The sequence below is a fragment of the Eucalyptus grandis genome, chromosome 5 (assembly GCF_016545825.1).
Source record: "Eucalyptus grandis isolate ANBG69807.140 chromosome 5, ASM1654582v1, whole genome shotgun sequence".
In the NCBI taxonomy this organism is placed as follows: Eukaryota; Viridiplantae; Streptophyta; class Magnoliopsida; order Myrtales; family Myrtaceae; genus Eucalyptus; species Eucalyptus grandis.
Window position 1 is genome coordinate 61,074,477 of NC_052616.1, and position 20,100 is coordinate 61,094,576.

At 40.3% G+C, this 20,100-nt stretch overlaps 3 protein-coding genes across 5 annotated transcripts; all 3 read left to right on the plus strand.

The window, feature by feature from the left end:
• The first annotated feature begins 3,344 nt into the window (after nucleotides 1-3,344).
• LOC104447683 (disease resistance protein RUN1-like) lies at nucleotides 3,345-6,878 on the plus strand. Its single transcript, XM_039312295.1, has 3 exons — nucleotides 3,345-4,020; nucleotides 4,218-5,792; nucleotides 5,889-6,878. The coding sequence occupies exons 1-2, from the start codon at nucleotides 3,539-3,541 to the stop codon at nucleotides 5,383-5,385; spliced, it is 1,650 nt and encodes a 549-aa protein (XP_039168229.1). The 5' UTR covers nucleotides 3,345-3,538; the 3' UTR covers nucleotides 5,386-5,792; nucleotides 5,889-6,878.
• LOC120294097 (disease resistance protein RUN1-like) lies at nucleotides 5,960-6,752 on the plus strand. The gene is made up of 2 exons (XM_039314019.1): nucleotides 5,960-6,136; nucleotides 6,228-6,752. The coding sequence occupies exons 1-2, from the start codon at nucleotides 5,960-5,962 to the stop codon at nucleotides 6,750-6,752; spliced, it is 702 nt and encodes a 233-aa protein (XP_039169953.1).
• Nucleotides 6,879-10,553: 3,675 nt separating the features above from the next.
• LOC104442677 (disease resistance protein RPV1-like) lies at nucleotides 10,554-14,054 on the plus strand. 3 transcript variants are annotated; one of them, XM_018872573.2, is made up of 4 exons: nucleotides 10,554-11,216; nucleotides 11,425-12,546; nucleotides 12,694-13,029; nucleotides 13,126-14,054. In XM_018872573.2, exons 2-4 carry the CDS (start codon nucleotides 12,307-12,309, stop codon nucleotides 13,798-13,800), a joined length of 1,251 nt encoding a protein of 416 aa, XP_018728118.2. In that variant the 5' UTR covers nucleotides 10,554-11,216; nucleotides 11,425-12,306; the 3' UTR covers nucleotides 13,801-14,054. The 3 variants fall into 2 exon arrangements, 2 of the variants coding, with proteins under 2 accessions (XP_018728118.2, XP_039168455.1); XM_039312521.1 differs by lacking the exons at nucleotides 12,694-13,029; nucleotides 13,126-14,054 and having other exon boundaries at nucleotides 11,425-12,687.
• The last annotated feature ends 6,046 nt before the right edge of the window (nucleotides 14,055-20,100 follow it).

Below are 20,100 nucleotides of genomic sequence, written 5' to 3' on the forward strand. Positions count from 1 at the left end.
ATATAACATGTAGGCGCCAAATTTTATGAAAATAGAACTCAGCAACATGTATCTCATCAAGAGTCTTACTATATGGTTCAAAATGTATTTTATAAAATTGATCAACCACAACCATGGCTAATTGTGTTTGGTTCTCCAAAGCCCCTTAAGGAAAATATGTGGTGTTTGGCAAATTTTTTGGGACTTGTTTGGCCAAATGTTCCAAGATAGATTTCCACATGCTGCCTTGGGCTTTCAGCATTTGCAGAAAAATATTTATAAAGTCAAGTAAATTTTTTCTTTCAAAACTACCATCACCAATTTTTTTGTTCTAGTTCTACCCTCGTTATTACCATTCATCTTCTCTGCATGAGGGTAATCGATGACACTAGAACTACTTGCGAAGGGTCAGCAAGAGGCTGGCGAGGAGCTGACGAGAGGCCAGCGAGGTTGTGTGACCCAAGCGCTAGCTTCAACGTAGGGCTGAGGCAGGCGGTAGCAGCTGTTTGAGGTGGCATGACCTTGGGCAGCCCTTGGTGAGGGTCGCGCGACCCAAATTGCCCTCGTTGGAGTCGTGCAACCTCATGCGGCCCTTGCTGAGGATTGCTTGAGGTTGTGCAACCTCAAACGATGGCTACCGGCACCAAAATTGGCTTGCCGGCTAAGGGTTTGCATTTTTTTAACAAAAAGTAGAAAAAATGCAGCTAAAGCCCTGCAGTAAGAGTTTTTCCGGATAGTATTTAGCCCATAGTTGCTTTACAAAGAAATTGTAAGTTAATTCTCCAAACGCAATTTGTATTTCGAGAAATCCCTTAACTCATTTTCCCGAAGTCCATTTTTTTTTTTTTTTTTTTTTGTCATATTTCCCCAAGTCCATTGGAAAAGTTGAATTAAATGCAACCTAAATCTTTGTTGCGTGGAGTCTTTGGCAAACTCATTACGAAGTCCATGCTCGTATCTTCCCAAAGGCGCTTGTGGAATAGGTAACGGCAAGCAAAAAACAGTGCTTTGGCCCCCAGCTTTTGCAATGGGGCAAATTTGGCATCATTCAATGAGCGGCTTCATATTTCCAATTATGGCCAATGAAAGTTCTCCCTGGCAAGCGCCAAAGTTTTGTCACGAGCGAAATGACCCCCGCCGGTCCACCATCATGGGCTTAAAAAGTAATAGCTTGATGCAGTGAACGTTGCGAAAACACACCACTGACGATGAAACTGTGCAATTTGAAATTTTAGGAGTTTAACTTCCAAAATCTGGACTTCATACATATGTTTTACTACTTCAAATCCAATAACCTTGATTTGCATGGTAGAGAGGAAGGTACGTTGGTGGCTTAAAAATCCTTGACTCGATTTTGAGGGCCAGATCACAAGGTTAATGTTTGAGGAGAAACAAAAATGACTGTAGAAATTCACTCCAAGCTATATGTCAGCGATTAAGGTTCTGTCGAGAGTTCATATGCTTATGTTCCTCATGGTCAGAGTCCAAAACACGTTCTCCTGTTAGCAGATGTGGCTCCAGTTTTGACGGCTTTCTTGACCGAGCGAAACACCATGCCAGCATTTGAAGCATAGCCATTGTTAGATATTTTAACAGTTTTGGGAGTCTGAAAATTATTATTCTGTAACGACTTTGATAGAAGTTGTGACGGCCATGGAAGCCATTATTATGCAATAATTTTTTTTAAAGGGTTGTATCAGTTGTGTAACGGTTTGAGTTTTAAATATTAAAGCCGGTTGGTTTAATTTGTTTTATACCTACCCTCTCTTACATTTGCCAAAGATAGAACTTCCAACTACAGAGACGCTTATTAAATAAGAAAATTCTCTTTTCTCCTTTCATTTCTTTCTTTGCTTGCTGGGTTTTACATATAATTTTGTTGTTCATGTTCCATCTATTATTCAATGCGGAGTAAAGAGGAATGCACATATTAGAGAATAGCTGCAAGAAGTCCATTGCAAGAGTTTCATACTCCCAGGAGCAAAATTATCGTTGAGGACAGTATTTGCACGCTTCATACAGTTGACATTATTTTCATCCTCTCCAAATATTTCCAACATCAATGAACCTCAAAAACCAAATCAAAGTTTTGTGGCGCTGACACTGGAGCTTCAATAATCATGTTCTTTAAGGACTCAAAATTCCTTGGTGCTTTTTCTTTCCTTTGAAGCCTTTCTCCTTTAAGCATTTAGTATTTGATGCAGCAATGGAATTGAATTTTTTTTCTTTTTATCTCCTGAAGAAAGAAGCGAGGCCATGAAAGCTTCAAATCTGATGAAGTGTTAGCAGCGTTTGCAGGAGTCATAGCTTCAATCTTACTAGGATCCAGCTCTCTTCCAGAGCTAGTCATCACATAGCCAAGGAAAGTTACCTTGTTAGTCAAGAAGCGACATTTGTTGAGATAGCAAATAATTTTTGCTCTCTCAGAGCTTGGAATACTTACAGGAGATGTGTCATGTGTTCTTCCTTATCCTTACTGTGGATAAGCATGTCATCGAAATGTGCGATAACAAATCACCCAATGAAAGGCCAAACGGCACGATGGGCGCATCTAAGACTCTTGTGTGCTGTCAGCCATCAAATTATCACTTAAGCTTTTGGTCGAGAAAATAGCACAATCACATGTATTGATAACTTTCTATCATGCACGCTTGCAGACATTATGGAATTCAATTGGCCTATGCATGACAATCTATTGGTTCAAATGGTGAATGGATTCCATTGGTGGACTACAAGTCCTTTGTTAAAATATTAGGTCGTGGACTCCTTCCTTTGGAGAAGGAAGATAGTAGATAAAGATGTGCAAAACGGACCGCCCAAACTGGGAACCATTCGGACTGGACCAAACTGGCTGGTTTGGTCCTATTCCCAGAAGTGTTGGTCTGATTTCGAGTTCCTAAAAATAGATCCAGTGTCCAAGTAGTCCTGTTACCGGTTTCAAGGGGGAACCAGACCGGACGGACTATATATACATTTATTTTCTTTTAATCTCTTCAAAAAAGAAAAAAAAAAAAGTGACCAGCTTTTTTTTTTTTTTTTTTTATCTTCATAACATATGGCATCAATTAGTGGAAAAGAAAAAGTGACTAGTTCGGTTGGATGGGACCGATGGTCCGGTCCAGGCACTGATCGTCCCTAATAGTAGAGAGTAATTGCTGATATCATATCATCAATAGGTGCTGTCTTTTTTTCCTCACAAATAAAACAATGAATAAGCTTTTGGACTTTATCGTTCTTATTTTCATAAATAGTTTCGTCATTTGGGGAAAAAAATAAAACAAAGTAAAAAACAACTGAGATAAGAAGAGCGAAAAAAATGTTCAAAAGTAATCCGGATACAGAGCAGAACCAACCAAAAGAGAAGATCATCAAGTGCCACTGCTACCGACCAGTCAACTGTCGATTTGCTTGCCCAAAAACCAAAGCCACTCTGTTCTATAATTGTGAGGAATTGTAAATCCAAAGTACGAGCGCGTTCGTAGTGACCGAGCTCCTTCGCACGTTTTCTCAATATCTGCTACACAAGCAATGGACATTTCCGGCCAAAAGGAAAAAAACAATGGACATTAGTCATGTTATCAATCCTTCCTCATCAGTGTCTTCACAGCCAGACTACGAAGTGTCCCTAAGCTTCAGAGGGCCGGACATGCACAGTGGCTTCGCGGATTTCCTGTACACCAGCTTGACTGATGTTGGGATTTGCGTGTTTAGGAGAACGGGAGAGCTGGAGAGTGGCAAAGAAATCGACCCCCAGCTGATCCAGGCGATTGAGCAGTCCAAGGTATCAATACCTGTCATCTCAGAGGAGTACGCGTCCAGCGAGAGCTGTCTCCTGGAATTGGATCAAATGGTGAAGTGCATGATGGACAACAAGAATCGCATCATCATCCCCATCTTCTATTATGTCGACCCGTCGGATGTATGCGACTGCAGCGGCCCTTTCGTGCGGACCTTGGGTGAGCAGAAGAAGCATGACAGAGATGGCACTCTCCGTTGCATCGGAGAGTTGGAAAGACACCATCTCCATGAAAAAAATGAAGGGTAATTTTCATGACCCGCTCTGGCCCGAGATTACTTTTCTCATGTATCTTTGCGTTAAAATTAACTAGTTTTAAACGATATCCAATCACACGTTCGCTATTATAACAGTGACAACGGCAGCATCATGCAAAAATAGGTTTTCTTCCGCTCTCAATCGTCCTCTTTTATGTCCTTTTTATTCCATATACATTTGGCAGATCTCATGGTGAAGTCGTGAAGCAAATTGTGCACCAAGTTCAGCAGAAGCTGAAGAAGCAAGAACTAATCGTGACGAAACAGTTTGTCAGAGTCGACTGCCATGTGCGCAGCATAATGGCAAAGCTGAAGGTTGACTACTGCAATGGGCAAGCGGTTAAAATTGGGGACACAAGTGTGACGGTGTTAGGAATCTATGGGATCCCCGGGGTGGGTAAGACGATTCTGGCCAAATATGTTTATAATCAACTTTATCATCTGTTCGATGCCTGTAGCTTTCTTGGGGAGATCCAAGCCGAAATTAAACATCACGGCATCTTGTCTTTACAAAACAAGCTAATTTCCGACCTTGATAAAGGAAATGCCAACAAGTTTGGTTCTTCTAAGGAAGCTCTGCTTCATATTCGGAGGAACTTTTGCACCATGAAGGTCCTTGTTCTCCTTGACGATGTGAATGATCATGAACAGCTCAGCGCACTAGTTGGAGAGCTTGATTGGCTAGGCTTGGGAAGCAGGGTCATTCTAACATCCCAAACACAAGACGTTCTTAGAAGCATCAACGGCGCAGAAAGTTCTGTCCTTGAACCGATGAAAGAAGATGAAGCTTTGAAATTGTTCTGTAGGCATGCTTTTGGAATGGATTTTCCCTTAGGAAAATTCATGGAGCTGTCAAAAGAGATCGTTACTGCTACTGATGGGCTTCCTTTAGCGCTAGAGGTGATAGGTTCATCTCTGTTTCTTGTAAAATCAAAGAATGCGTGGAGGGAAACATTGACTGCATTGGGAGTAGCTCCCCATAAGAGAGTCCAAGCAGCCTTGGAGAAGAGCTATAACAACCTACATGAGGAAGAACGGCAGATATTTCTTGATATAGCATGCTTCTTCATTGGAATGGACAAGAGAATCCCCTATTATATGTGGGATGACTGTAAGTATTCTCCTTCTAGATCGATTAAAGCTCTTATTGCCAGGTCTTTGATCGAAATCGGAGAGGATAAAAAACTACTCATGCTTAAAACACTGGAGAAGTTTGGCCAGGAAATTGTCAAGAATGAAAACCGGAACGAACCTTGCAGACGCAGTAGGCTATGGAACCAGAGAAGCACTGGATGTACTAGGACGAAAGGAGGTAAGTTCTGCGAGCACTGCGCCACATCTTTTCTTCTTTAGATGCCAATTGATGCAGTTATTGATTCTTCTCGTTCAATTATTTGTCAAGTGTGATGCTAAAGACAGCTCCATTTTTCTAAGTTAATTTTGCTTTGCTTGATTGACAGGGTACAAAGAATGTCAAAGCCCTCCAAGCTCAAGTTTGATTACACATCCAAATGGTATACCAGTTCTAAATGTGATCAATTTGATGGTTTACAGAACTTGATGTTCGTCAGTCTGGATGGGGATAATATTCTGGAAGACTTAGGGGATTGTCTTTCGAGCTTAAGATGGCTTCATTGGCCAGGGGACGCTACGACTTTTGACTTTAAATCGCTAAACTGAAATTCCCAAATTTGGTGATTCTTGATTTTTCGGAGGGTTGGGCTGGAGAAGAAAGTAGAGATTGGGAGTTGCCTGTCGAGGTACGGAATGAATTCACTATCTTCATGCATTTTTCCTTTTGACTATGTATTTCTCAGGAACTCAACATTTACTAATACATCCTATTTATCTTGCAGGCAAGGCAACTGAAAGTTTTGAATCTAACTAATTGTTCCGATTTGATTTTTACTCCAAATTTCCTGCTTCAATGGAGCTGGAAAGACTTATTCTGGAAGATTGCTCTGACTTAGCAGTTATCCATCCATCATTTAGTAATCTGAAGAAGTTGGTTTCTTTGAATGTGAAGCAGTGCAGTGACCTTCGTGAATTGCCAGATTTGGGTCCCATGAGAGGCTTGAAGGAGCTGCTGATCGATCAAACTTCCGTTTCACGGATTCCTTTCCAAAAAGGTTCCATGACGATGCTCAAAACTCTCAGTGCTTGCAAGTGAAAACCTGACTGACCTATCCGATCAGCTCCCGTACTTGAAGTCTCTCAAATATCTCGCTCTAGATGGGACTGGAATTGTCACCCTCGGGGAGTCCATCGGATCGCTCGAGAAACTGAAGACACTGTCTCTCAAGGACTGCAGGGGGCTATCCAATCTTCCAGATGATATAGGGAAGCTCAGGTCACTGCAATTCTTGGATTTATCTAACACTCTGATTCGAGAGTTACCTCCTTCAGTCAAGAATTTGAAAGATATGAAAGTGCTCAGGATGAGAGATACTTCCATACGGGAGTTTCCTGAAGATATACTAAATCTGGAGAAGCTGGAAGAGATAGATTTCACGTCATGCCGGAGCTTAGCGGGGAAAATCCCCGACGACATTGGAAGATTGTCGTCTTTGGCAATCCTGAAACTGTCCGACACTCGGATTTCTGGCCAACTACCTCCAAGTATTTCCCGCCTCTCTCGTCTCCGAGAAATCCGCATCTCCAGGTGCGACAATCTTCAAAAGGATGATTGGTTCCGGACAGAAGAAATACAGAAGAAATAGATTTTATGTTTCACCAATAGCTTTCTAATGATATTTTAGTACTCAATCATCAGGGTTTATATTCATGTGGTACTCTTTTGTAATGGGCTTAACCTGTGAATTAATGGAAAATTGGGAGTTTTCTCAGTTGTGCTTCATGCATGTTACGAGTTGCGACTTGAGTGCTGGATTTTTTATCATAAAACAATTGTCTTGTAATACTCTCAAAATTTGGGATCACATCTACCTAATCAATCAACAATTCTTGCTTTGAGAAAAGATTCCAATCAAATTTGACGGCAAAATTGTTCAAAAGTACTAAACCTATCACGCTTTTGTCAATTCAATCTTCAACTTTTCAATTTAACTAATTGAATTCATTCAACCAATTTTGACTAGAATTCACTGACGTAGACATCGACCATCCTACATGTCACGGCTACCATTGACAATAGACAACTTTTCATTATATTTTAGTATTTTTTGAATTTTGAATTTTTATATTTTTATATTCCTTTTTTCTTTGCTTTTTTTTCTTTGCGAACGAGGGTCATGGGCGGCGGAGTGGAGCCACGTAGGTTGGGTGAGGCCATCATGGTCTTGCCAACCATGGTCAAGGGCCTTTGCTTCCATTGAGGCCTGACAATCGATAGTGGTCGTGACCTCTTGCCAACAAAAAAAAAAAAAAAACAGAAAAAAAGAAAAAAAAAAAAAAGGAAAAATAGAAATAAAAAATTCAAAAATCAAACAAATTCAAAAAAATAATTTTAAATTTTAAATATTGAAATATTGTTAAATATTTTGGCCAAGCACGCCTAGTGTCCATGGTAGTGAATTTTGGCCAAAATTAGCCGGTTGAACTCTATTGGAAAAATGAAAAGATTTATGATTGAATTGACAAAAATGCAATAAATTTATAACTTTTTGAACAATTTTCCCAAATAAAGATATGGATTCGTCAATTCCAGGAATCACAAAGTCAACTTCCAATAAAAAAAAAAAAAAACCTAGCATTCCTTCTTCAACAACCTCTATTTTATCAGGAGAAACATCATTTCATGATTATTTTTGGATCAGTTTCAACTCTCTGCTATTGCAGAAATCATCACTAAATTGAAATGAATGTTTAAGTTCAAAATCATCTACCATTTCAAATGAAAATTGTAAGATCTCAATATCTTGGTGTAGAGGCTCGTAAATCACGACCGTCAGCTTTTGACGGGTTGACTTTGGAAATTCTGTAAAACGGGCCTCGTGTAACCAATGATGCTCTTTTCCAAGTGTACATACCATTGATTTTGCCGATCGAACAAATATTCCTCGTTATCCCTAGGCAAAAATCAACATTTTAACAACCTACATATCTTCGATCAAGTGATGAAGTGTAATTTTCCTTCTCTCAAACGTTGCTCCTTCGATTAATCCCACCGTAACAAGGCTGTGCCTTCAATTTATTCTTCACCAATTTCACTTTTCTAGTTTCTAAGATATCAATGTCATAAAAAATAGGCATAAATACACCAAACATCCCAAAATTTGTCGCGAAAATACATTTGAGTCTTAAAACTTATAAAATGTGCAATCAAATTGTAAAATTTGTCAAATTCGTGCAATCAAATCTCTCTTTTACTTTGTCCAATTTAGCCGCTGGAATTTAATACCATTTTTAAACACTTGGCAGCGATGTGGAGTTTGGCGGGCGCCACATAAGAAAGAACTGAAAGTTTAAAACAAAAAGAAAAATTATAAAAAATTAAAAAGAAAAGAGAAAAAAAAAAAAGTGTAAGAAAATAAAATATTACAAAAAAAAAAAAGCTAAAAAAATGGCTCCAGCAGCCATAGTCGATTGGCCGAGCTCGACAAAGCTCAAGAAGGAGGGTTTAGCATGAGGAGTCCCTGCCATTGCTTTGCTCGCGGCAAGAAGTCTCGAAACAGCCACAATTTCAAGGATCCGAACAAGTTGCCCTTCCGACTACTCCCTAGCGAGGATGGCATCTCTTATAAGAATTATAGTGGCCCATATGATATTATTAATTAATGATTTAATAATTATTCAAATGCTATGAAAGAAATATTAGTTACGAGAAGCTGCAATGCTCATTAAAAGGTGCAATTTTTATGAGGAATTTATAATTATTTGAAGAGGTATAACTCTTATGAAGATAGAATGTGCTTTGATGAAAGGTATTTATGAGTTGTCTATATAAATGGAGTTTGGTCATCTTTTCACCCATGAGAAGGTACATTGTATTCTATCCTTTGTCAAATAAAACACGTTACAAAAAAGTGGGTCTCTAAACAAAAAGAAAAGTGAGTCAAGGGAGAGAAATTGGATTTCTTCATCTCTTTGGTTTCTGTAACAATTATTTTTAATAGTATTGTTATGGAAAATAATGAACACCAAAGATTCCCTGTTTTTGAATTTCCACAATAAAGAATTACATTATCGGTAACATCTCCTCCATGATTCGGGCCGTTTGGTTGCAATAAGTTTCCTATGACTCATCTAGCCCGCCAACGACCCTTGCTTCCATTAACGGCTCGGGTTTTGGCAAAGATGAGGTCTCGTTTGAAGAGAGGGAAAACCGGGCGGATCTAGCCGTTGTTAAAGACATCGTCGGCCCAGACTGGCAAACTATCCATGTTGAGGCAAGTGAATTCGAAGTCGGAATCTTCACCTTCTTCGTTTTCTTCCTCAAACAGTAACTCTGTCTGCAGATTTGATTTGGTATAAAAGCAATCAGGCTTGGCTTCAGAGATGTCGATCACGGGCTTCTCTTTGAAATCCTTCCCCAACTTGTCGATTGATTAATGAGGATGAAGCAGGGAGAAATGGATACCGCCTGATACACCTCTATTTTTGGGGTTGGTAGCGATCGAATCAGCTTCTCTGAAAACTGGATTACCTCTGTCACAGCGTTTGTGAATTTGGGGAGATACAGAGGGGCGAAGTAACAGAGGGATGGAGACTTAGCTGCCATGGCCGCCGCTCGAGCTTCACTAAGCTCGTGTAGCAAAAGAGATTTAGAGATTGTGACCATGGCTTCTCGAGCCTGGTCAAGCTCAGAACGAGGATCCCTCGAGCTTCATTGAACTCGCCCATTCAGCCTTGGTGGTGGGAGTTTTTTTTTTTTTAATTATTATTTAAATGTTAGCTTTTTATTTTATTTTTATTTTTAAATTTTAATCCTTCTTTTCTTTTATATATTTTCCAATTTTTTCCCAATGTGGCACTTAATGGGTATTATGTCAGCTTCAAGCGTTTCAAGAAAGTAATAAGAAAAAGCGACATGAATTGGTTACACAAATTTTACTTATTTTACAATTTGATTGCAACTTTTGAAAATTTTAGAATTCAACTGTAATTTCACGACAGTCTTAATATTTTCGATAAAGTTATCCATAACTATCTAGTTTTGCAATCCAACCAAAAACTCCTGTGCAACAAAATATGCATCAAACTAAGAATTCGTACATCAAAGTCATCAAATTTATTAGCATAACATGTAGGACCACTAGCAATGACTGGACACCACGTTACATTGGAATTTCACGCAAATATTTTAGGATTATATTGGTAAAATCGAAAAATTTATGATTGAATTGATATTTGTAAAATAGGTTTATAATTGTTTTGGTAATTATCTTTTTTTTCTCACAAATAAAACAATGAATAGGTTTTTGGACTTTATTTTTCTTTTTTCATAAATCGTTTCCTCATTTGGAAGAAAAAAAATCAAAACAAAATAAAAACACGGGTAATAAGAACAGGGAAAGAAATATTCCTAAAGCGCCACTGCCACCGACCAGTCAACGGTCGATTTGCTCTCCCAAATCCGAGTCGACTCTGGTCTATAAGTGTGAGGATGGTCCAATCCAAAGTACCTGCGCGTCTATGACCCCCAGAAAAAGAAAAGAAAAGAGTTCCTGAGTTTCAGAGGTCCATTATACGTTTTTGTTGAGATCTGCTACACAAACAATGGACATCAGTCACGTTAGCAGTCCTTCCTCATCAATGTCTCTACGGCCAGACTACCATGTATTCCTGAGTTTCAGAGGGCCAGACACACGCAGGAACTTTGCGGATTTCCTGTACACCAGCTTGAAAGATGTTGGGATTCGCGTCTTTAAGGATGATAAAGATCTGGAGGTAGGCAAAGCAATAAACCCCCAGCTGATCCAGGCGATTGAGCAGTCCAAGATATCAATGCCCATCATCTCCAAGAAGTACGCATCCAGCAAGAGCTGCCTCATGGAATTGGACGAAATGGTGAAGTGCATGGAGAATAAGAATCATATCATCATCCCCATCTTCTACTACGTCAAACCATCGGATGTACGCGACTGCGCAGGCCCTTTCCAGGAGGCCTCGAATAAGCACAAGAAGCGCGGCAGAGATGACAGTATCCTTAATCCCCGGATGCCCGCTTTCTGTCAGATCGGAGAGTTGACGGGATACCATCTCCAAAACAAAAAAAATGAAAAGTAATTTCCATGACGCGCTCTGTTCTGAGATTCTTTTTTCTCATGTATTATACGTACTTTGGCTTTAAGATTAACTAGGTTATAATTATATCCAATTATATATTCGTTATTATAACGATGACAAAGGCTGCATCATGCATGAATAGGTTTTCTTCCGCTTTCAGTCCTCCTCTTCCATGTCCTTTTTATTCCACATGCATTTTGGCAGGCCTCTTGGCGAGGTCATAAAGCAAATTGTCCATGAAGTTGAGAAGAAGCTGAAGACGAGGGACCTAGTTGTGCCAAAACAATTAGTTGGAGTCGATCCTCGTGCGCAAGATATAATGGCAAAGCTGAAGGTTGTCTACCGCAATGGGCAAGCTGAAATTGGGGAACCACGTGAAATGGTTTTAGGAATATATGGCATCCCTGGGGTTGGTAAGACGGTTCTGGCCAAATATGTTTATAATCAACTTCATCATCTGTTCGATGCCTGTAGCTTTCTCGAGAATATCCAAGAAGAAAGTAGAGATCACGGCATCTTGTCTGTGCAAAACAGACTAATTTCCGACCTCCACAAGGGAAATGCCCAAAGGTTCGATCTTTATGACCATGCTCTGAAACATATTCAGGAAAGGTTTCGCCACATGAAGGTCCTTCTTCTCCTTGACAATGTGAAGGATCATGAACAGCTCCGTACATTAGTCGGAGACCTTGGTTGGTTGCACCCGGAGAGCAGGGTCATTCTGACATCCCGAAGTTGTGATGTCCTTCAAAAAGTTGACGGTGCAGAAAATTACGTCCTTGGATCGATGAAAAAAGATAAAGCTCTGACGTTATTCTGTAAGCATGCTTTCAAATCGGATTCTCCCCCCGAGGATTTTGAGAGACTTGCAACAGATATCGTTGCTGCCACTGACAGGCTTCCTTTGGCGCTTGAGAAGATAGGTGGGTTTCTGTTCGAAAAAGCAAAGAGGCGTGGAAGGAAAAACTGATTCAGTTAAAAGACGCTCCTGACGAGAGGGTCCAAGAAGCCTTCCTCAAGAGCTATACTACCCTAGATGAGAATGCCCGACAGATATTTCTTGATATAGCATGTTTCTTCAACAGAATGGACAAGAGAATCCCCCATTACATGTGGAAACACTCTGGGTATTCTCCTTGTATGTCGATTCTATCTCTTCGTGCCAGGTCTTTGGTAGAAATAGGAGAGGATAAAAAACTATGCATGCAGAGAATACTGATGGCCTTTGGCAGGGAAATTGTCAAGCGTGAAAACAAGAATGAACCTTGCCAGCGCAGTAGGCTGTGGAACCACGAAGAGGCACTGGATGTACTAAACAAAGGGAAGGTAACTTGCGACCACTGCACCACGTCTGTTCTTCTTTAGATGCCAATTGATTCTGCTATTGATCCTTTTCGTTCAATTATTCATCAAGTGCGATGCTGAGAGACAGCTCCATTTTTTTAAGGTAATTTTGTTTTGCTTGATTGACAGGGTACCAAGAAAGTTGAAGCCCTCGGGCTCAAGTTTGCTGACAGATCTGAAAGGAATATCATCAGTTTTCAATGTGATCAATTTAATGACTTGCAGAACTTAAGGTTCCTCGACCTGGATCGAGCTGATATTCAAGCTGATATTAACGCTTGTATTCTAGGAGAATTTCGGAATCATTTTTTGAGATTAAGGTGGCTTGGTTGGCAAGGGACACCTTTGAGGTTTGACATTAAATCGCTACAGCTGAATTTGCAAAACTTGGTGATTCTTGATTTGTCGGGTAGTCAGGAGCTCCGAGTGCTCGAAGAGTGGAATGGTTGGGAGTTGATTTTGAATGTACGGAATGAATTCACTATATTCATGCATTTTTCCTTTTGACCGTGTATTTCTCAGGAACTCAACATTTACTAACACGTCCTATTTATCTTGCAGGCACGTAAACTGAAAGTTTTGAAACTAACTGGTTGTACCCGTTTGAATTCCACTCCAAAATTTCCTGATTCATTGGGGCTAAAAAGACTCATTCTGGAAGGTTGCTCTGGATTAGCAGCTATTGATTCGTCAATTCATAATCTGCACAAGTTAGTTTCTTTGAACATGAAGGGATGCAGTTTCCTCTGTAAAATGCCAGATTTGGGTAGCATAAAAGGCTTGAAAGAGCTGGTGATCGATGAAACTTCCATTTCTAAGATTGAATTCCATAAAGATTCCATGAGGAAGCTCAAATTTCTCAGTGCTCGCAATTGTGAAAACCTGACTGAAATATCCGATTTGATCAAGTACTTAGAGTCTCTCAAATATCTTTCTCTCGACGGCTCTAAAATCAAAACCCTACCGGAGTCCATTGGATCGCTTGCAAAAATGAAGACACTGTCTCTAAAGAACTGCCGGAGGCTAACTACTCTTCCTGATGGAATAGGAAGGCTCAGCTCACTGCAATTGCTGGATTTATCTGACACTGCGATTAAGAAGTTACCAACGTCAGTCAAGGATTTGAAAGCTACGAAAGTGTTGAGGGGTACTTTCATACAGGAACAGGATTTTCCCGAAACTACTCTGAATTCAGAGAACCTGGTAGAGATAAATGTCTCGTACGCCAGGAATTAGATGGGGGGATCCACTTCGACATTCCAGGATTGCCGTCTTTGGCAATCACGAACCAAAGATAGATTTCTCCAAGTATCTCCTCTCTTTCTCGTCTCCGGAAGTACACATCTTCAGATGCGACGATCTTCAGAGCGTACCCAAGTTGCACTGTTTGGTTAATGTTTTCTCGTGATCTGGGTAATTAGATTCCAAACAATATTTTAAGAGATTTTATTTACTTCTCTTAATAGCTTTCCGATAATTTTTTATTAGTGAATAAGTAGGAAATTCAGACTATTTATGTTCATATGATTCTCTTTCATAATGAACTTATCCTTTGAATTAATAGAAAATCGAGAGTTTTTCTCTGTTACGTTTCACGCATATTTACAAGTTCTGACTCGTGTTTACTCATTTTACCGCGAACAGTTTTCAAAATCCCATTTTACTATCATCATAAAGCAAATCTCTCAGAATCACATCGACGAAATCAATCAAGAGCTCTTCGTTTGAACAAAGACTCCCACCCAAATTTGTTAGATAGATCCGTCCATTTATTTATTTACTTATTTATTTGGTCAAAAAACGACTTGCATTAGTATATCAACAAGTTCGAGTACATAAAAAGAGATTCTGAACACAATAAAAGCCAAAGGGAATGAGGGGGTTAGACAACCAATTGTGAGGTAGGGAGACAGATCTGTCCATTTCAGGCATCACAAAATCAACTTCCTGTTTTGCTCCCAAAAAAAAAAAAAAAAAAAAAATCAACTTCCTGTAAAAATCCCAGCTTTCCTTCTCCAATAACTTCTATTTTATCACGAGAAACCTGATTTCATGATTTGGATCGGTTTCAATCTCTCAGCTATAGCAAAAATCATCACTAACTCGAAACTAATGTTCGAGTTTAAAATCATCTACTATTTCAAATGAAAACTGGGGGAACATCAGAGACATGCATGGATATGCATGATCTTGGAAATTATGTAAAACGAGCCTTGTACAATCACCAATGCTCTTTTCCCGCTGTACATACCTTTGATTTGCCGGACGAACAAATATTCTTCGTTATGCCTAGCCAAAAATCAATAGTTTAACAAGATACCTGTCACGCCCCGAATCTCAAGCGCACGCACAACCCTCGATGGTCAATAGAATTTCGCGACGTTCTCAAGACTCGTCGCGGACCCTTTTTATTTTATTGCACATGCGGAAGCGAATTAACTAATCCCCTGACAACGACATACATGAGATAGAAAAGCAGGACAATCAATTTCAAATCAAATACACTTTTATAAACACTTCAAACTTATACAGAAGGTCTTTATCATAAAGAATTACTGAGCCACCTATGCTCCTGACCCTTCCGCTTCAAGCTCCTGGCTCTTCACACTAGGGACCTGAAAATGATTATTTAATAACCAGTGAGATATAAATCTCAGCGAGTTCCACCCCTAAGCCCCGGTTAGTACACCAACTCAACTCAGGGTATTTATCCAAAACTACCCCACCACAAGCAACAGCCAATAGTCGATTCGCATACAACCTTACCTGATATACCATACCATGCACGTTATAATTCAACACAATACACGTAATGCATATGGCCATTAGATGAGACATTTCATCAATCACATATGAGTCACGTCACAAGCAATCTCACCTGGCCATTGCCACTCCTTGCATGTTATCAATTCATGCGTGCGTGCCATAAACAATGTGATTCACTCACGCATATAATTAATGCATATAACAATTTCATACATCAATGCATCAATTCAGATCGAGCCATCAATCAATCGACTCAATCGATTACATGTCAATTAGACCGATCACCGGTCATTCCGATCAATACTATCTATTCTCCAAGATGACATATAAAGTCATTGAGCCAGTATGATATAATGCATTTCTCCGAGGTGATATACCGAATCACCGAGCCGACATAATATACTATTTATTCTCCAATATGATATATCTAGTCACTGAGCCCACATGCCTTCTCCAAGATGACATACCTAATCACCGAGCCCACGTGCATTCTCCAAGATGACATATCTAATCACCGAGCCCACGTGCATTCTCCAAGATGACGTACTTGGTCACCGAACCCACGTGCATTCTCCAAGGTGATGTACCAACTCAACGAGCTGACAAATCATAACATCTTTCTCCGAGATGACATACTTAGTCATCGAGCCGACGTATTACAGTATTCTCGCTCACCTTTTATCATACCCGACAAAACAGCCGCGTGTGGATACACGGTCGGCCTTAGCCAAAATACAATGCTTTCCCCTTTTGAAAATCCCACTAATTTCAATGATCCATAAACATATTCTTGGCGTTGTAAACCGACGCCCGGTATTTTCTAATTAAAAAAATACATATATTTCACAATCATCACACAATTGCACAAATCATCACTCAATTCATGCGGAGGCCCATGCATTTACACATCCATTCACTTCATAAAATCAACACACGTGAAATTAGACCACTTTTCGCATTCTGGTGAATAGTGAGCATGAACAGTACTTTATGAACAGTACAGCGTGAATAGTACCTCGTGAACAGTAAATCGTGAATAGTGTCGCGTGAACAGTAAATTCCAGAATTAAATAAATAATAAATTAAACTCAGAAATTAAACAAAACATTAATTAAAACAAACAAACAATTAATTAAGCAAAACAAGCTTAATTAAGCACATAAGCATCATTAAGCAAATAAAGCGAGATTAAGCTAAACTAATCTAATACATCCATTCAACCACCTATCTTAGGGCTAATACAACTTAATTAAATCACCTAAACTAGAATTAAATCTAACTAAACCAACCCTAAGCAAGTTTAGGCACTAATCGAAGGATTAGAAGCTAAACTCACCCGTTAAGCACGCCGGAGACACCGACGCGGCGGCAACGACGGTGGCTACGCATCGGGACCTCTACCACGACGATCCAAGGCGGTCCCAAGCTCAGCACAACAAGCACAGTTAGACTCCTCGAAACTTCAAAAAAGCCCAGGAGAAGAAAACAAGTTGAACGGCTTGGCGGAGCTCGGCGAAGTAGGTGGCCGGCAATCGGCGACACTTGGGGGTCAAGGGAGAGTTGCTGGAGGTTGGGATGGGTGAAAGCTTGGTCGAAACAGGAGAAAACGGGCCAAAATCGCGAACCAGGCAGAACTGGGCGGAACCGGGTGGTTCGGCGACCGGTGGCTTCGCGCCGGATTTTGGGACGTTTGGAGAATCGTTTTGGCGAGTAATTGGGTGCTCCGGTACGGCCTCTAAGTTCTCTTCGTGGTGGTGGGTGAAGCGTAGCCTGATTCTCACGGGAAGATAACTTTTAACTCGGATATTTGACGAAAGGTCAGCTGGAGCAAAACTGTTCCAAGCGATTGGACGGCCGTTGGCTTTTGGCCAGCTGACGGGTCAAACAGCGGCCGATCGGCTAACGGTCAAGTCTCCCGCACGGTCTGGATCTTCTGAAGACAATGGTGGGTGGCACGAATTCTGATTCGTCCGAGAAGCCAACAATAAACTCGAATCTTTGAAGGAAGGTCTACTGGAATAGAAACGGGAAGAGAGGGAGAACGAGGGAGAGAGAGCTCCGTCGAGAGAGAGCCAAAGGAGGGGAGAGAGTGAGTGATGTGAGGACTGTCAAGGCCTCATCAAAGCCATTGAAGGCTTGCTTCAAGTCCCCATGCATAACATCATCCTCTTCTCTCTCTTCTCTAGCCTTTTCTCCCTATAACTAGGGGTAATTTGGTCATTTCCACCTTACACAAATTACACATCTGACCTTGGGCTGAAATTGGTGGATGGGCCTAAGAAATGGGCTTGGCCATGAATATGAGTGGGCTTGGAAATTGGTTGGGCTTGATTGGGCTCAAAGTTGGACCATGGGCTTGAAAGATGAATAGTGGATTTGGGCCCAATGGGCTCATTTGATTTCCTTAGGCCCACCATGATGGTTGTCCACCTTAGGCCTAAGGCCCACACTGGCTTGGCCCGGCCCACGTCTTCATGGACTCGCTTCCTCGGTACAAAAATCCCTTTTCCAACTGCTCGGCTTAAGCGGCTCGTCGGTATTTGAGTAGCTTCATCCAAAGTCCGTCCCGAACATTCCCGATAATTCGAAGTCCAATCCTAAGTTCTCTTGCCATGTCAATTTCACCAAATGCCATTTCGGTTACAACTCAGACTGACGGGCGGCTCTGAGGAATCACGCATAACTGACTCGTGCCAAACCACGTTCAAGACATCTCAACGCATGGACATCCTTGACTGCATGAAATTACAGAGGATAGATTCTTATTTCAAAGTACACGATTACTTAGGATTAACGTAGGGTCGTTCGCGGGTTCGATAACGGTAAACGGAATCACCCATTATTCCATTATGTTATGTCCACATATCGACTTCTAGTCGTCCTTAGAATCGGCCTGCCTATCTACAGGATCATCCTCACGCAAGTCTCATGGTCAAGTCGTTTTCTCAGGTCGAGTCCTTTAGTTGTACAAGTTCTATCCTCATTAGCCTTTCCCCTCAAGGTCAGTATCTCAGGAGTGATCAATTCCGAGTGAGATCAACCAACAATGCATTGACAAAATTCACTTTCACTCGTCCTTCACTGGGCTTGAATTTCAGGATGTCACAATACCCATCTTCTACCAAGTCATGATGGGTGATTTTCCTTCTCTGAAACATCGCTCTTTCATTTTGTCCCACCGTAAGAAAGCCCTACCCTTCAATTTCTAGGATATTTTTGTAATCAAATTTTTTAATATAGTTTCCAAGCCAACCAATAACTTCCCATGCAGTAATATATCCATCAAAACTAAGAACCTGTACCTAAGTGAAATTCATCAAATTTTATCGCAGCCTTTGCAATTCCCAAGACGATCTGACGGCAACAATCACCAGCTTCGTTCTCTATATCGCAACTCCCACATATTTCACACATCTCATAGCCGTCACAATATATCTCACACCCCAACTCTAACAAAAATAGGAATGATGTGGTTGTATTCTTACCTGAAGGATGCAGCCTAAAACAAAACCAACTTGCTAACAAAATATATACACATTTATATATTTGATAAAACAGGGAGTTGGCTACAGGACTAGAGTTTCTCAATCTATCAAAGACGATATATGTATACATATGTACATATGTATATGTATATGTATATGTATATACATATGTATACACACATCTCCAAACTCAATTAAACCCAATGCATATCATTAGACATACATAATTCATACCCAATGGTATCCAAAATCCAACTACCAAAATTCTCATTGACATTGCTCTCATTCTACTAGCTATTAGTTGAAAAACCTGAAAACATAGAAATGAATGGGTAAGCAACTTGTTATGACCGTCCCAAAACGATCATGGGAAGATGTGTTTCTAGGGATGCGCATGATAAAACTTCTAGAACAGAAATTAATTTCTGACCATAAATATCTTAATGTCTATTCCCTAGACGAATTTTTGAGCAAAGAAATGCATTTGATGATAACTCAAAATTTTTGTTTTTGGATTATAAATTCATTTCATAATGAAAGAAATTTTTTATTTCTAGGAGGGTGGCGGCGGGCATCCAGCATTCGGTGACCAACAACGAGCGGTAGGTGGCGGGTGTCTAACAATCGGTGGCAGGCATCTAGCATCCCACGAGCGACAGGTGGGCGGCGGGCGATGACAATAGTGAACAGAAGAGTTTTCATTTCTCATTTTTGTTCCAAAAATTAAAAAGTTAAAAATTTTAACTTAGGATTTTTTGTTCCAAATCTATTTCAAAATTGCGCTATCAAATGGATTTCTGTTTCAAAACTGTTATAAGGAACAAAAAAAAAAATAGAGAAACATAAATTTTGTCATGCGTGCCCTAAGTAAACTCGAGTTGGGGACCAACCATCCTCAACCAGCGCGGATTCTCCCAAACCCCTGCCTCACGCAATTGGGATATTACAATTGATATTGATCTATCTATGAAGTCCAACCTAAATGGGAGTTGTCACTAACATATTATGGTTGGCTAAGAGCCAAATGAGGCATAGGAAGATATCGCACTTCCTACGCAACCTGGAATCTAGGCATGAGGACACCTATTTAGGTTGGACTTCATGGATAGATCAATTTCAATCATAATAACAATAAGGTGGGAATTTAGGAGAATGTGCACAGTCCCCAACTCGGCATTACTTGTAAACTTATCTTCCTCGAATTGCTGGGAGGATCGTGATAGCTTGGCGACTCCAAGGTGCTTCTTTGTGATAATATATATATATATATATATATATATATATA

Excerpts from the sequence above, each read along its gene's own strand:
- LOC120294097 (XM_039314019.1), top strand. The coding sequence starts at position 5,960 with ATGGAGCTGGAAAGACTTATTCTGGAAGATTGCTCTGACTTAGCAGTT. Across the intron at positions 6,137-6,227 it reads TGCTGATCGATCAAACTTCC|CTCCCGTACTTGAAGTCTCT; the intron begins GTTTCACGGATT and ends CTATCCGATCAG.
- LOC104447683 (XM_039312295.1), top strand. The coding sequence starts at position 3,539 with ATGGACATTAGTCATGTTATCAATCCTTCCTCATCAGTGTCTTCACAG. Across the intron at positions 4,021-4,217 it reads CTCCATGAAAAAAATGAAGG|ATCTCATGGTGAAGTCGTGA; the intron begins GTAATTTTCATG and ends TACATTTGGCAG.
- LOC104442677 (XM_039312521.1), top strand. The coding sequence starts at position 10,711 with ATGGACATCAGTCACGTTAGCAGTCCTTCCTCATCAATGTCTCTACGG. Across the intron at positions 11,217-11,424 it reads CAAAACAAAAAAAATGAAAA|GCCTCTTGGCGAGGTCATAA; the intron begins GTAATTTCCATG and ends GCATTTTGGCAG.